This window comes from Schistocerca piceifrons, chromosome 5, assembly GCF_021461385.2.
Source record: "Schistocerca piceifrons isolate TAMUIC-IGC-003096 chromosome 5, iqSchPice1.1, whole genome shotgun sequence".
Classification (NCBI taxonomy): Eukaryota; Metazoa; Arthropoda; class Insecta; order Orthoptera; family Acrididae; genus Schistocerca; species Schistocerca piceifrons.
In genome coordinates this window covers 493849482-493864811 of record NC_060142.1, presented here as the reverse complement: position 1 = coordinate 493864811, position 15330 = coordinate 493849482, and the positions used below count along the sequence as shown (strand labels likewise).

Sequence of the window (15330 nt, the reverse complement as noted above, 5' to 3'; positions counted from 1 at the left end):
AAGAGGGGGCTAATAGACGTTGCTCAAAATATTGTGATAAGAGAGGTGTGAAAATTGGACTAAATACATTATGTTTTGTACATTTGTGTATTTTATTCTTCTATATTATGACACTGTTTTCTTATGACTTAAAATCCTGAGTAACTAGACTCTCAGTTAAAATATCTGTCGTAGTATTTTTCCTCGTTAATCTTATGGCATTATTTGCAAAGAAATGATCTTTGTCTCTGAAAACTTGAGGTTAATCTGCAGTTGTTTTGAGTTGCCATTGATTGTGCTAATGCAAGTAGCAATATTCAATGTCTTTTCTAAGTGACATATTTTTATGCAAAACATGAATTTATTTTTTCTGTTCAACAAATTTGCTTTTAGTGATATACCTTTACTTATATGGCTAATGTTTTGAAAACCTCTTTGATGTACAGGAGGATGAGTATGAAGCTCGTGTTGGTGCCAGGTTTCCAATTAAGTGGACTGCTCCAGAAGCTGCCAATTACAGCAAGTTTTCTATAAAGTCTGATGTCTGGTCATTCGGTATACTTCTCACTGAGTTAGTCACCTATGGTCGTATCCCATATCCAGGTATGTGCATAAAGGAGTTACACATGTACACAGAATCGTAAGACTAACTTTATATTTTATCTTCTTCAGTTTTTATTCACCTTTTACTTTTTGTGGGGGTCGACATCAGTTTTCATCTTTCACGTGGTTGTGTGTGAACACATTGTTGCTAACTGCATTCAGTGTGTGAGCATTTAAAAATGCTTGCCAGTGAAGTTTAATGGGAAGAAATGCAGGAACTACAAAAATTTATGAATGGAACAAGTTTAATTTTAAGAAACAGTAAAGAGCATGGAAGCAGTACAACATTTATACATGGTGGTTCACAAATTAACAGGGCTGTTTTTTCCCTAACTTAGAACTAGATTTTGACATGGATTATTAATTGCTATTAATCAGTTAATCATAATTATTCTTGTGGTCATTATAATATACCACTATTTCTTTCACATAAATTAATTTTACATAATTGATTGTCCTTACAGTTAATTATTTATATTTGCCTTTTTTGTTTTAAAGCTTATTGAGTGTTGACTTAATGCCTATAACTTGACTAGGAAAAGAAGTGTGACTGCCCCATATATGCTAATCGTGTAATGTTCTCACAAATTTGAACATGTTATGCTGACTGCACTCTGTTTATGGTGCTGCCAACATCTTAAGTAGTGTGATGAAGTCTTTTGTGTGTGTCAGTTCAGAAATAAATAACATAACAAGTGTGTGTGAACCCGTCTGTCTCTGTGATGTGCTTTCACCAATCCTTGAAACTTGTGTAACTTATGACATAGTAGCTGACTGGTTTGCCTATGACATAGTTGCTGATTGGTATGAGGCACACAAACCTAAGAGTTTTCACTGCTGGAGGGAAATAAGTAAACATTCTCCCTTTCATCTCTTCAGTAATGTCAGTCTTTCTCTGCTCCCCACCTGCCTATAGGCCAGTTGGACTTCTGTCCATAACCAAGCTCTGTTGTTGTGATATCGTTACTTTAATTTTTGTAGAACAAACAATCTATCCTAAAAAATAATTTTAGGAGGAAATAAAAATAAACAGTACATAACAGTTAATCGAATAATCAATTACGAAGACACAGGTAATCAGTATGATTAATTTATCCATTTAATCATTTGAAAAAGCTAATTAATGGACTTTTAATTATAAATGCCCATCCCTAGATTTGTCTTCTAGTCTCATACCCAAGTTTAATTTGATCATTAAAGCCTTTTTGATATAATCTAGTATTGGCAGTCAATGGTATAATAAGAATTGCCTAATTTGAAATTTGTGAAATTAATGAAGAAACTGGTGGACATGTAATACTTTGTATTGGTGTCATGTTGTTGAGTGTTGACTCGTTGTATATAACTTAATCATGGAAAGAAGTCAGACTGTCCCACAATACTTATTGTATAACATCGACACATGTTTGAACATTTTGTGTCAACTGTATTCTGTTTATGATTGCTGCCATCTTAAGTGGTGTCGTGAAGTATTTCTGTATTAGAATGGAAAATTCGTGATTGAATGTGAATAGATTACTGCTCACCACATAGACGAGGCGTTGTTGAGTTGCAGACAGGCCAGTGAAAAGACTGTTAAACATTTAAGCTTTTGGACAAAATGTACTTCTTTGGAAATAAAACACAAACTTATGCACACACACACACACACACACACACACACACACACACACACACACACACACACACACGCGCGCGCGCGTTGCTGTGGGCCTGATACCGACTCACAGCCGGGCCACAGTGGCGGGGGAGACAGTGGCCATGTGTGTGTGTGTGTGAATTGTGGTTCTGTGAACACAAGTGTTTTCTAATTTCCAAAGAAGGACTTTTTGTCCGCAAGCTTAAATGCTGGGCAATCTTTCCATTATGCCTGTCTGTGAGTCAATGCCTCCTCAATAATTGTGCTTAATGTATCTAGTTTTGTCTAGCAATGAGTCTCACGTTCATTTTTATTGAAAAAAGAACATTACAATGTATAATTATATATTGTGTGTGTTTTCAGGTATGACAAATGCAGAAGTTCTTCATCAAGTAGAACATGGGTATCGAATGCCGTGTCCTCCTGGTTGCCCAAATAGCCTGTATGAGATAATGTTGGAATGCTGGCATAAGGATCCAATGAAACGCCCTACATTTGAAACGTTGCAGTGGAAACTGGAAGACTTCTTTACAATGGAAGGTTCAGAGTACAAGGAAGCTTCGGCATACTGAGAATGCGCCCACCTCCCGGAATGGCCACTGCACACTCTGCCACGGAGGGTTCCGCACATGCACTTTTTGTCTCCCCCTGTCTGAATGCTGTGGAAAACGTTTCGGGTTTGGTGGTTAAAGAATAGAAATGCTTCCATCTAATGTTGGGCTCTGCCAGAGGTCGGTTGTACCTCTGTCAGTTGTAAATTAGAGAATGAGAGACTTGACTTGTTGGTATAGGAATGAGAATATATTGCTGGTTACTTCAAAAGTAAAGCTCCATAAAATCCGTGCTCATCGAGGCTTTTGAAATCTCTTAAACTTAGTATTTTGGTCATCACTAAATGTGAAATATATTTCGTTAAAAGTACCTTTCAATTGGCATGAAATGTGGAGCATAGAACTTTACGATGTAAACAGTTATCTGCTGCAAAAAGTAAATGTAGGCTCCTCAGCTGACTTGCAGTATTAAACCTACAAAAGTGAGTGCAGTACAGTCAGGCAGTACCAGCTGAAGTGTCAGAGTATTCAGGAGCAAAAAAGTTATTTGTTCACAGCCAAACATATTGAATAGTGGAGTATTTATTTACTTAAGCACACACACTTCATGAAAGACTGCCTAATATATAGCTTTTATGTATTTTTCTCGTGTCTGCAACAACCTTGTTTTGTGTCGCTTCCTTTGGAAAATTATCAAGTCCTTATGTTTTGATTTAAACATTGTGACTTGATTCTATGGTGGGAATGTTGCTTGATTAAATAGTGCTGAAGTGAAAAATGAAAACAGTTCCATTAACAAGCATTCCCTCACTCATTATTTTAGATGTTACTTGGAATTGTGAATCGATAAAATGTAAAAAAATATCATGTCATATTTAGATAGTACATATGTTTGAAATGCTCATACTCCTATATTGTTAAGGATGTGTAATTATGCAATGTAAATATTATTTTTATAAACTAGTTGCCCATCTTTAGGGCTTATAGAACTGAGACATTATTTCTTTAATTTTTTATAAGCCACAGAACTTACTTGTGGAAGCCTAATCACAGTAATAGTTGTGTTTATTATATAGTTTACAGCAGAGATGAATTACATCACTGTATTCAAATTTTACGATTTGTTTTTTATTCAGTTGTAAAATATTTGTGTGATTTGCTAGCTGTACAATTCCATTCTTGTTTCATTTTAACAAGCAAATCTTCTGATTTCCTTTTCTACAATGCATGCATAGGTATGCATGTTACAAAGAACAAAGTTCACTGTTGAGAAATATTTGTTTAATAGCAGACGCTGACTGTTGAGCAGATTCTATTTTTCTGGAACAAACCAAAGTAGTGATCGGTAGGTACCTTACCCCTCTCTCTCTCTCTCTCTCTCTCTCTCTCTCTCTCTCTCTCTCTCTCTCTCTCTCTCTCTCTCTGTCTCTCTCTCTCTCCCCCCCCCCCTCCCTCTCCTCTCTCTCTCTCTCTCTCTCTCTCTCTCTCTCTCTCTCTCTCTCCCCCTCTCTCCCCCTCTCTCCCTCTCTCTCTCCCCCTGCTAACCCTCTGTGCTTGTTTTATGTCAGTATCATGTTCATTAGCCTCAGTGGCTACAAAGACTTAATGCACACTTTCGCACAAAGAGTTTTCTGGAAAGTTTACATTTTGGATTATTCATTGAACATTGATTGACTTGGTCCCTGTTGTGAAATTATTGTGTGTGTGTGTTCGGCAGTGAAGATGTATTAGTAGAAATGTTTTCCATTTTATAAAGTAATCCTGTATAAGCTTGCAAAAATTTATGCAGTGTTTTACAACTTTTAAAATCTCAGATTAGCCTATTTGATTTATTTTACTTGCATTTAATTCAAGTATCTTTTTTGTACAAAATTTATGTGGATGTTTCCTAAAAATAAAATTATCGATTCAAAAGTGCTTGTTATATATTAGCTGTATGACAGTGTAATTGTATGAAGAAACATAAATCTATTACAAATGTTGTTTCTTTTCTTGTTCATTACTCACCACCATTAATTATATGCTGTTAGTAAGAAATCTTTACTCAGAAAAGAATAATTGAAATTGATATACAATTTAATAGCACTGAATTTTGATCAAGTGGCTGTAAATCCCAAAACAGACTCCCGTAAAAAGACTTCCTGTATTTGGAGAGTCCACTGCCACTGTGTGAGTTTTGTTGGGGATACTGATGCTGGAGGAGTATCGATCGATAGTGGTGTACATGTCAGTTTCAGTAGGCGCAATGGCTTGGCTAGGTAAACATCATGTGTTTGCTGTGGAGGAGTATATATGTAATGGTGGTTCTGTGGTTACTACTCAGTGACCATGCAGCATTTGGTTTGAACTTGATCAGCATGAGTCTGTTCCTGAAAGAAAATCTAGTAGAGCTTAGGTATCAGATTTTAAATCATCAGGTTATACACTGAAAAGAAAATCTACTGGCTGACCTCGGACTGTAACAACTCTGAAAAATTTGGTGTGTTTGAGAGCATCCATCCAGCAAGCTTCAAAATGTTCAGGACTTAAACATGCAGTTGTCCTGGAGTTATGTAATTGGGATCCTCCACAGAGATCATCATAGGCACCCCTACAAAATTATTGTTCTCCAAGAATTAAGTAAGAGAGATTTTGAAATTTGTAGAGCTGTGTGTGAGGAAATTCTTCAGAACATTCTGTCCGATGCTGTTTTGATTTCTTCTGTTGAGTCTCATTTCCACTTGTTAGGAACTTTGCCAAACACCACTTCACAGCCATCATGTAACAGTTCGGCATGCCATTGCTGAACTTGATGTGAGGGGTTCAGTATTTTTTCATAGACAATGGAGTAATGGTTATGGTTAATTTGAATTGCAACTGTCAGTTGATGGAGATCTTCTTCCGTCCTAAGTTAAACCAGTGTGTTGGGGACCATGAAGAAGGAGAAGTCTCGTTCCAACAATATCGAGCTACAACTCTCACTTTTCAGCATTGTCTAGAAATTTTGAGGAAGTTGTTTCCTGGAAGTCTTCTATCTCTATTAGGAGACATTGTCTGGCCCTAAAAGTTACCCAGTTTATCACTTTTTGATATTTTTGCTTTGGGGACACTTAAAGGCTCAATTGTACTAACATTGCCCCACAACCCTGCAAGTAGTACAGGAAGCAATCATCCAAGAATGAGATTTTCACTCTGCAGCGGAGTGTGCGCTGATATGAAACTTCCTGGCAGATTAAAACTGTGTGCCCGACCGAGACTCGAACTCGGGACCTTTGCCTTTTGCGGGCAAGTGCTCTACCAGGAGTGCTAGTTCTGCAAGGTTCAAAGGAGAGCTTCTGTAAAGTTTGGAAGGTAGGAGACGAGATACTGGCAGAAGTAAAGCTGTGAGGACCGGGTGTGAGTTGTGCTTCGGTAGCTCAGTTGGTAGAGCACTTGCCCGCGAAAGGCAAAGGTCCCGAGTTCGAGTCTTGATCGGGCACACAGTTTTAATCTGCCAGGAAGTTTCATATCAGCGCACACTCCGCTGCAGAGTGAAAATCTCATTCTGGAAACATCCCCCAGGCTGTGGCTAAGCCATGTCTCCGCAATATCCTTTCTTTCAGGAGTGCTAGTTCTGCAAGGTTCGCAGGAGAGCTTCTGTAAAGTTTGGAAGGTAGGAGACGAGATACTGGCAGAAGTAAAGCTGTGAGGACCGGGCGTGAGTCGTGCTTCGGTAGAGCACTTGCCCGCGAAAGGCAAAGGTCCCGAGTTCGAGTCTCGGTCGGGCACACAGTTTTAATCTGCCAGGAAGTTTCAATCATCCAAGAAGTGGCTGCCACATCGCCAGAAATGACACAAACTATGGCAGCTTCCAGGAAAAGCTCTGTAAATGTGGAGGATACCATTTGCAGGACATAATTTTTGTATTCGTTGTTCACAAAGAGAATATTTTATCTGTATTCATCTTTGTTTGTTTCTAACTACCTTTGGAAATACAGGAGGTCTCTTTGCTGACCCTGTACTTTTCATTCTCTTGTTATCTATCTTTGGATGTACAAGATAGTTGAACAGAAAAAAAATGTTGAAGTGTCATAATGATTGTAAAATCCACAAAACATAACTCTGAAATACAACTTTTATCTCACAGTTGCCAGTTTAACCCCACAAACAAAGGAACAAATGACTAACATATATTGACTAGTTTCTCATGTAACTTCACATTTGGAATTTCAAATATTGCTTTCCTCTTGCTCAATTAATATAATTATTGGAAAAGCTTTGCAGAATATAAAAAGAGCTGAACAAAGACCAGCCTTTCACCTTATGAATGAAGTATTAACTGTGAGAAATAGTGTAAACACAGAACCAGTATTTACATTCTGGGACAGCTGTCAAATCTTACTAACTTGCTGCCTTGATATTGAGGAGCAGAGCCATGTGGCCTCCTGCAGGTATTTACCGAGCACATGAGCTCATCAATTCATTACTCTGCTGGCACATGTGTGATTCGTTAGTGCATTACATAGTGGCCCTCTCCACTGAAAGTTCATTTTACCAATATCAAATTGATCATCTTTATTGGGTAAAAACTCAAAAAGGTACTGGCTTCAAGTACCCAGAGTTTCACATTGACAAGATGCCATTTTATATCTGTTTGAAAACTGCCATCCTAATTAATCAGGTCTTTAAATTTCCACTGATTCACTGATAGTGGAATCCCAAAAGGAAGGTAGCATTTGGCAGTAGTGTATACGATGGATCGGAAAAGTCCAGTATTTCTCTGGTACTTCACAGAGCATGTGAGCAGTGTTTATGGTAGTCCTAAACAGGAATTTCCATGCTGCAATGCCAATGCCAATGACCAGTAACAGCAAACAGTAGGCAAAGTTTACTCTGTGATAATTAAATCAAGCGAGTTATTGTATTAGAGACCTATACTGAGTGTTAAGAGACTTTCATTTAGAACTAATGGATTGTCTTCTGCAAATTAGTTCTCATTATAGTAAAAAAGGAAAAATAAAGTGAGTGTAGTGTTTCGCTGTTGAGAACATAAACCAATTCAAAACAGTGAAAGCAAAGTGGTAAAAAAAAAAAAAAAAGTTTGTCAACAGTGAGAAGCTTTGCTTAGTTGCTTATTGAAAATGCTAACAAAAATTAACTTAGAAGTAGATAAGAAGTTTCTGAAATTATATATTGAGACCATAACACTGCACAGCAGAATTCAAGAACAAAGAAACATTTTGTCTAGAAGCATCGGCAGAACTCTTATAAATATGATTTTATGTAAGGAAATGAAAACTGAATGAAAATGGACTGTAGGTTACTGAGGACATTAATTGTAGCTGGTATTCATGGATGAGGAATTAAACAACTGACTTAAAGAAATTGTGAAATAAGCACAATGAAGTTTTAAACTTCTCACTTCCTATTTCTGGAAGTGCTGGACAGTAAGTACCATAATTGCACTGTCTGAGAAAAAAACCGAAGCATCGAAAGAGGCGGAGGAAAGCATATGAAACTTCATGGTTTGAGATCGGGTGTGATGTTATTTCAGCAGTTAAAATATTGAGTCAAATTTACAAAGAACTTTGCAGCCCACTTAACAGTATGACACTGCATACCCTCTGACCTGGATGCATGCACTGATTTGGTTGGAAAGGTCATCACACAGCATTCGTACCTTCATCAAATGCAAGCTAGCTCACAACTGTTGTAACTGGTCCCTAACATACTGCCAGTGGTATGGACGTGAAGTCTGAGGCCCCCCCCCACCCCCCCACACACACACATCTTTTGTTAAGGACAGATATGTGGCTCTAGCTAGCCATGGCAGTAACTCATCATCATGCATACAGTTTGTAGAGACATGTGCCATGTGTAAATGAGCATTGTTGAACAAGCATACTGTAGTGTGAGATGTAACACATGAGGATGCTGGATGTATGTGATGTAGCATTGCGCTATTGATCTCTCAATCACTACCAGCTGTGATATCAAGTCATACCTGTGGCTCCCAGGGAGTAAGACCACTGTACCTCTCCAAAACATTGGAAGAATGGAACCTACCTAATTTGCAACCATACTCACCAACGAAAGTCATTTGGGATGGTGTAGAACCACAGTTCATCACTAAACACATGGGATGCCATTCTTCAGCAGTCCATGCTTCCCAGTCACAGCACCACTCCAAATGGAGCCATTTGTGTTGTTGTTGTAATGGTAGCTTATTCATGGGATGGTAGTTCCCTAGTCCATCTGCTGCTAGTCTCCCACCAGTAATGCAAGATGACACAGAATGTTTCAGGGACTCCATTACTTTTTCTCGACTGGCATTTGCAAATGTGAAAGGATTACGATGTGCTTGGTTCACAATATGGGGATTCTCCCTTGTGGTGATCAGATGTGGTTGATCGGAACATGGACAGGTATGTCTGCCTACACCTTTCCGTGCTGTCCATTAATGGGTCACTGTCACCTCGGAATGTCCCTCAGATCTGGACATTGCCTGATTCTGCCATCTGCCAAATCGAGATCCACAATGATAACCATTTCAGTTTTTGTCAGGTGCTTATAATGCTGTCTCGTATGAGTATGTTGCATCTACATCAATATCTACATCCGTATTTTATATATTTATTTACATGTCTAGTTCTGTAGGACCAAATTGAGGAGCATATCTCGAAGGTCATGGAACATGTCAGTACAAGAAATTACAACATAAAATCAACAACAGGTAAATTAAAATGTTTATGAAGCCTAAAAATGTCAAGCTATAAGTTTATGTGAATGTAGTCAACAATATAATGTAAGAATTGGCTTAATTTTTGAAGAAACTCCTCAACAGAATAGGAGTGACCCATGAAGAAACTCTTCAGTTTCAATTTGAAAGTATGTGGATTACTGCTAAGATTTTTGAATTCTTGTTGTGGTGTGCTGAAAATGGATGCAGCAGTATACTGCATACCTTTCTGCCAAGAGTTAAGGAATTGCGATCCAAATACAGACTGGATTTCTGTCCGGTATTAATTGAGTGAAAGCTGCCTATCTTGGAAATAAGCTGATATTGCTAACAAGAAGCGACTAGTGAACAGGAGTTGACAAGAGGTTTGCAAACCTACACCACTTATTGCCCGAACTGCCTGTTTCTGAGCCAAAAATATTCTTTTAGAATGGGAAGATTTACCAAAATATAATACCATATGACATAAGAGAATGAAACTGAGAAAAGTAGACTAATTTTCATGTCGAACGAACACTTACCTCAGATATCGTTGGATTACTAAAAATGGCAGCATTAAGTCTTTGAATAAGATCCTGAATGTGGACTTTCTACGACAGTTTGCTATCTATCTGAACACCTTGTAATTTGAACTGTACAGTTTCACTAATCACATGCCCATTTTGTGAAATTAAAACATCTGGTTTTGTTGAATTGTGTGTTAGAAACTGTAAAAACTGAGTTTTACTGTGATTTAGCGATAGTTTATTTTCTACAAGCCATGAACTGTCATGAACTGCACTATTTGAAACAGAGCCAATGTTGCACACAACACCATGTACTACCAAGCTAATGTCATCAGCAAACAGAAATTTTCTAGAATTATCTGCCATACTAGAGAACATATCATTTATATAAATAAGGAACAGGAGTGGCCCCAACACTGATCCCTGTCCCCCCCCCCCCCCCACCGCCCCTCCCCCCAATTTGTTGTCCATACCTCACTCAGGCCCCACATCACAGCCATTCTCAACACTGTGAATAATGACCTTTTGCTGTCTGTTGTTAAAGTTACAGGTGAACAAATTGTGAGCTACTTCCCATATTCTGTCATGGTCCAACTTCTGGACATTTACATGGCTGCTCTGCATCATCGAATCACCTTCATGCTATTTCTCTATTAGTCCACTCTCGAACAGCGCATGGAAAAAACAGTATATCTTTCTGTGCAAGCACTGATTTCCCTTATTTTATTATGATGATCATTTCTTCCTATGTAGGCTGGCATAAACAAAATATTTTCTCATTTGGAGGAGAAAGGTGGTGATTGAAATTTCATGAGCAGATCAAGGCGCAATGAAAAAGCCTTTGTATTAATGATTTCCACCCCAAATCATGTCCATGACACACTCTCCCCTATTTCTCAATAATACAAAATAGAAAGTCTTTCACAGCCCACCGCACCGTGAGGCAACAACCCACTCAACCACAGGTGAGGGGTCAACCTCAATGCAGGTAACAACCAGGCTGGCTATCCGGTCGACTGATCTGTGGACTAATGAGTTGTGCTGGACATTCATTGGATCCCCACCGCCAGTTCATAATAGCGAAGCACATCTACTGCAGCCTCGAGCTGTGTAACCAAAGCTAACACAGCCTGGAGCTGAGAGTGAACTGTCACCAACTCTTCTCACATTGCACACAGCAGTTACAGTCCCTATCCATACTAAAGATGGTGGAAAACTACACTACACAGACAAACAAATGGCTATTGACACATGCTGTGGAACTCTACTGTAGACAGTTATGAAAACTGAAAAGCTGTGTCTGGTAAATTAGATTAACACACAGAGATTCAAAACCTAAACTACCAAAGCACACAGATGAGACTAAATAATCCACTTCTGGTTAGAAGCTTGTAAAATGGCACAAAATCAGTTACTTCCCTGTTGCTGCTGGTGCTCAGCTTGTGGCTGCATCTCCTTCACAGTGATCACTTAAGATCTGATGCTGTGCATGCCCCTTGTATGCCCTAACAGGCCTAATGACAACACTAAACACGAATAATGCTACTGCATTTTGATGCCTGTTCTACCATTCACAGAAAATTGCAGTTCTAATATGTACCCACTGATGATTTGTACATGTACGAGGTTACATTGACATCTATATGTCTCTTCCGGGTGCATCACTTTTTTTGTCAGGAAGTGGACCTTCCTCCTTTAATACTCCAAAGTGAGATAAATGATGGTACTGTCAAATGTGTTACAGTATTATAACTGAGAACTGATACTTTTTACAGAATTATATAAGTTTAGGAGCATAGAAACAATAACATGTACTTTCAACACATTTGATTTCTATGTACTGACAGTATTCCTTGTTTACACACTACAGCTGTGTTTGAAGTTATGCCTAGCTTTTATATAGTACAATGAGTTATGGTTAATGTACCAAAACATAAGAAAATGTAAGCTGTTATTATTATTATTATATAGTTCAGCCTTTGGTCACACATGCAGTATCATTACTAGTTTCGACTTATTACCAAGTTGTCATTAGTTGATATGACTATGTTACACAGTAACTGTTTAACTAAACATTCCTGGAGAAGCACTCACTGGGAGGCTGAAATACATAACAACATAAATTTTGATCACTGTATGCTGAATCTCTGTAAGAAATTTAATTTGATTGTTGTAAATCAAGTTTTAAATTTTCCCCTTCTTATCTCAGGTAAATGTATATGATCAGCAGTGACGGCCTGTGCCCAGAATGAATGAGGGTTCGCTATTTTTATTGTATCATACAGTTTATGCTTCCAAAGAATTTAATTTCCTTAACTACTCAAAATATTTCTGCAGATCTAAAATTATTTTAGAAGAGGCTGATGATATTCATGGAGTTGAATCTCCTATAGAAGTATGTTTATAGAGGAAGTTCATCCTCCTTTTCATTTCTGTTGTGAATCTGTCCGTGACTCGCTGAAATCTAGAAGCTTGTGTATCATTTCCTTTTCGATAAATAGTGTGGCAAGAGCAGACAGACCGAGCGAGGTGGCGCAGTGGTTAGACACTGGACTCGCATTCGGGAGGACGACGGTTCAATCCCGCGTCCGGCCATCCTGATTTAGGTTTTCCGTGATTTCCCTAAATCACTCCAGGCAAATGCCGGGATGGTTCCTCTGAAAGGGCACGGCCGACTTCCTTCCCCATCCTTCCCTAATCCGATGACCACGCTGTCTGGTCTCCTTCCCCAAAACCAACCGACCAACCAAGAGCAGACAGTCTGTCTTCATCCACGGTACTTCTAAGAAATATTTTGATCCACAACACAGTGGAGAAACACCTCTCTGCTTCACACATCATCATTGGGATAGTAGCTACTAATTTCAACAATTTTATGATGTCACCAAATGGTTCTAGCAGGTAATTTTCAATTAAAAGCTTCAGAAGGGCTACTGCACCTACCATTTCTTGAAAATCATTTAGTAAATAAATGATTTGTTGTTCTGTTTTTGCTTAGCTGTATTTAAGAAAGGATAGGACTGCACAACAACAGAAAAATTTATTTTTCAGTGAAGGTAGGAAGTGCTGGTCAAGTAAAGCAGAGGCCAATAAGTGGCTGGAGAATTCAAACCTGTTTGCTCTGCTAAATTATTATGTCACATACTTCTATTGCTGCTGTGTTCCTTGTTTTATACATGTCCTTGCATCTTCTTTTTCATGTATTTGGGTCTTCCTCAATAATGATATTATCAGTGTTGTCCCTAATTTTCAAAATTTCATTTTTGAATGATGCTGTTGCAAGCTTTATTGAGACGGGATCAGTGGTGCACTTTTGTAATTGACTGTACGAGATATCCATGTTGGGCATTATGTTATAAAATACCTCTAACCTAAAGGAAGATTTGGCTGTTGCTATTTCAACCTTAGACCATATGCTTGATTCACAGTTGTTATCTGCTTGCTGGTACCTTTAGTATATTGAAGACATTCTAGAATGATCTCTCTTTTTTTCTTGTTAACTGTAAGTATTGCTCTCAATTTAAAGCTCCATCTTTTGGCTGATCTATGAGGGACACTCTGTTTCACTATTTATCTCGAACAGCCACTCTTTGAGGTGAATGAGAGAAAAATAGTGGTAGCTGTGCAATAGTACTGGAAAGCAATTTTACATGTTTATTTTGACATCTAGCTTGGGCAAGAATAAAGTGCAGCTGGTGTGCATAACAGTGCACATAATACAAGAAATGATACTCTTCTCTTCTCTTTCAGTTGTTCAGGTCCTGGCATGTTGCAGGTGTGATAATGAGTAAGAAAATAAGATTGTGGATAAGCTGTTGCTGAACAGCATAGTGAACACATTATTGCAGCCATCATAGACATGACACCAACACCTACCATAGTAGGACAAGTGTATATGTCAACTAGCTCAGCAGATGAAGAGATTGAATGAACGTATGATGAGATACAGGAAGTTACTCAGATGGTTAAAGGAGGTGAAAATTTAATTGTGATGGATAACTGGATTTCAGTAGTAGGAAAAGGAAGAGAAGGAAAAATAGTAGGAGAACATGGACTGAGGGAAAGGAATGCTGCATTCCATTCTTGTGCTGTATTCCATTCTTCAAGCAAAATTTAGTGCAAATTCTTTGATCCATCTTTCTTGAAAATAAAAATCTGTCGACTTTTCAAAAACATCTATAATCTTTTCCATTGTCAACAGTAAACTAAATATTCAAGACAGCGGAAAATGCAAACATGCATCAGGAAGATGTGTACCAATAAGATAAAAAAAATTTAAAAATTGAATGTATAAAACTCACAAAATTAAAAAATTCCTATTACTTTTTGATCACGTCCCTTACCTACACCTGTTTAATAAAACAGAGGAAGCGCAAACTTTGGTAAAATGTATCTGTTTTACTTCCAGTTTGTTAGGTTATAACTTAGCTGATGTACTCTCAAAAAGTATTAAGCAGTATAGTGATAGTTTATGTGTAATATAGTATACAGACAACATTTTTTTACTTAATGTATGTCTTGACTCTTTTGACTTGAATGAGTTTATGTACTGAAAACAATGACTGAATTAATGAATAAAAACATCATGTTCCTTGCATTCTCAGCCAAGTTTCTTCAAACTGTCATAGTACAGAGCACATTCTGAGCCAAGTTTCCTGAAAAGTGTCATAGTACAGAGCACAATATAAAAAGGAACTATGAAGAAGATTGAGAATATCAGCAACTCCATCAAAGCAACAATGACTTTCTGAAGCTAACAAAATGAAATGTGATGTAGATAGCATGACATAAATTTTCAGAATATTTTTCATTTACCTGCGTTACAACATGCTCTGTGTAGCAGTACTGGTATGTTGTACTCTAAGATTTCATATGAAATTTAAAGGTCATCTGGAATGTATGTTTCAGTGTGAAACATTGCCTCTATTATTAAATAATTGTTGTAATGTGGTACCAGTTTTTGAATACCCTCTTTGCAGAAATTTTTTGCTTGTGATGATTTTTACAGATGTCTTTGGTGTCACTGTAAAATGTCTGTTTCCTTCCACAAATTTTACTTGCCGGAAAAATTAACATTCTGCTTATGGAGAAAAGTGATTGACTTATTGTATACTTCTTTTATTTTAGACTCAATCATAGACTATGATTACAGTTACTACCGGTTGCAGCCATACAGTGCTCATCTTCAGAATTCTGGAAATGTCCAGCTTAGGGCTGGGACCAGAGCCGATAGTGATCACCTTCTGTGATTCTGCCTAAAATAAAAGACAGGCATAATTTTATTTTCTACACTCACTTCACTTGACATCATGAACATTTTTAAGTTCTGGATTCGATGTATCTTCTACTTACACA

At 37.8% G+C, this 15330-nt stretch overlaps 1 protein-coding gene across 1 annotated transcript in view; it reads left to right on the top strand.

Moving 5' to 3' along the window:
* Positions 1 to 4222, top strand: part of LOC124797968 (tyrosine-protein kinase Src42A) — a 203542-nt gene extending 199320 nt beyond the window's left edge. Inside the window, exons 7-8 of the mRNA XM_047261136.1 lie at positions 426 to 582; positions 2585 to 4222. Of these exons, the coding sequence (XP_047117092.1) occupies positions 426 to 582; positions 2585 to 2793 (366 nt within the window). The 3' untranslated portion in view covers positions 2794 to 4222. The remainder of the gene's footprint in view (positions 1 to 425; positions 583 to 2584) is intronic.
* The last annotated feature ends 11108 nt before the right edge of the window (positions 4223 to 15330 follow it).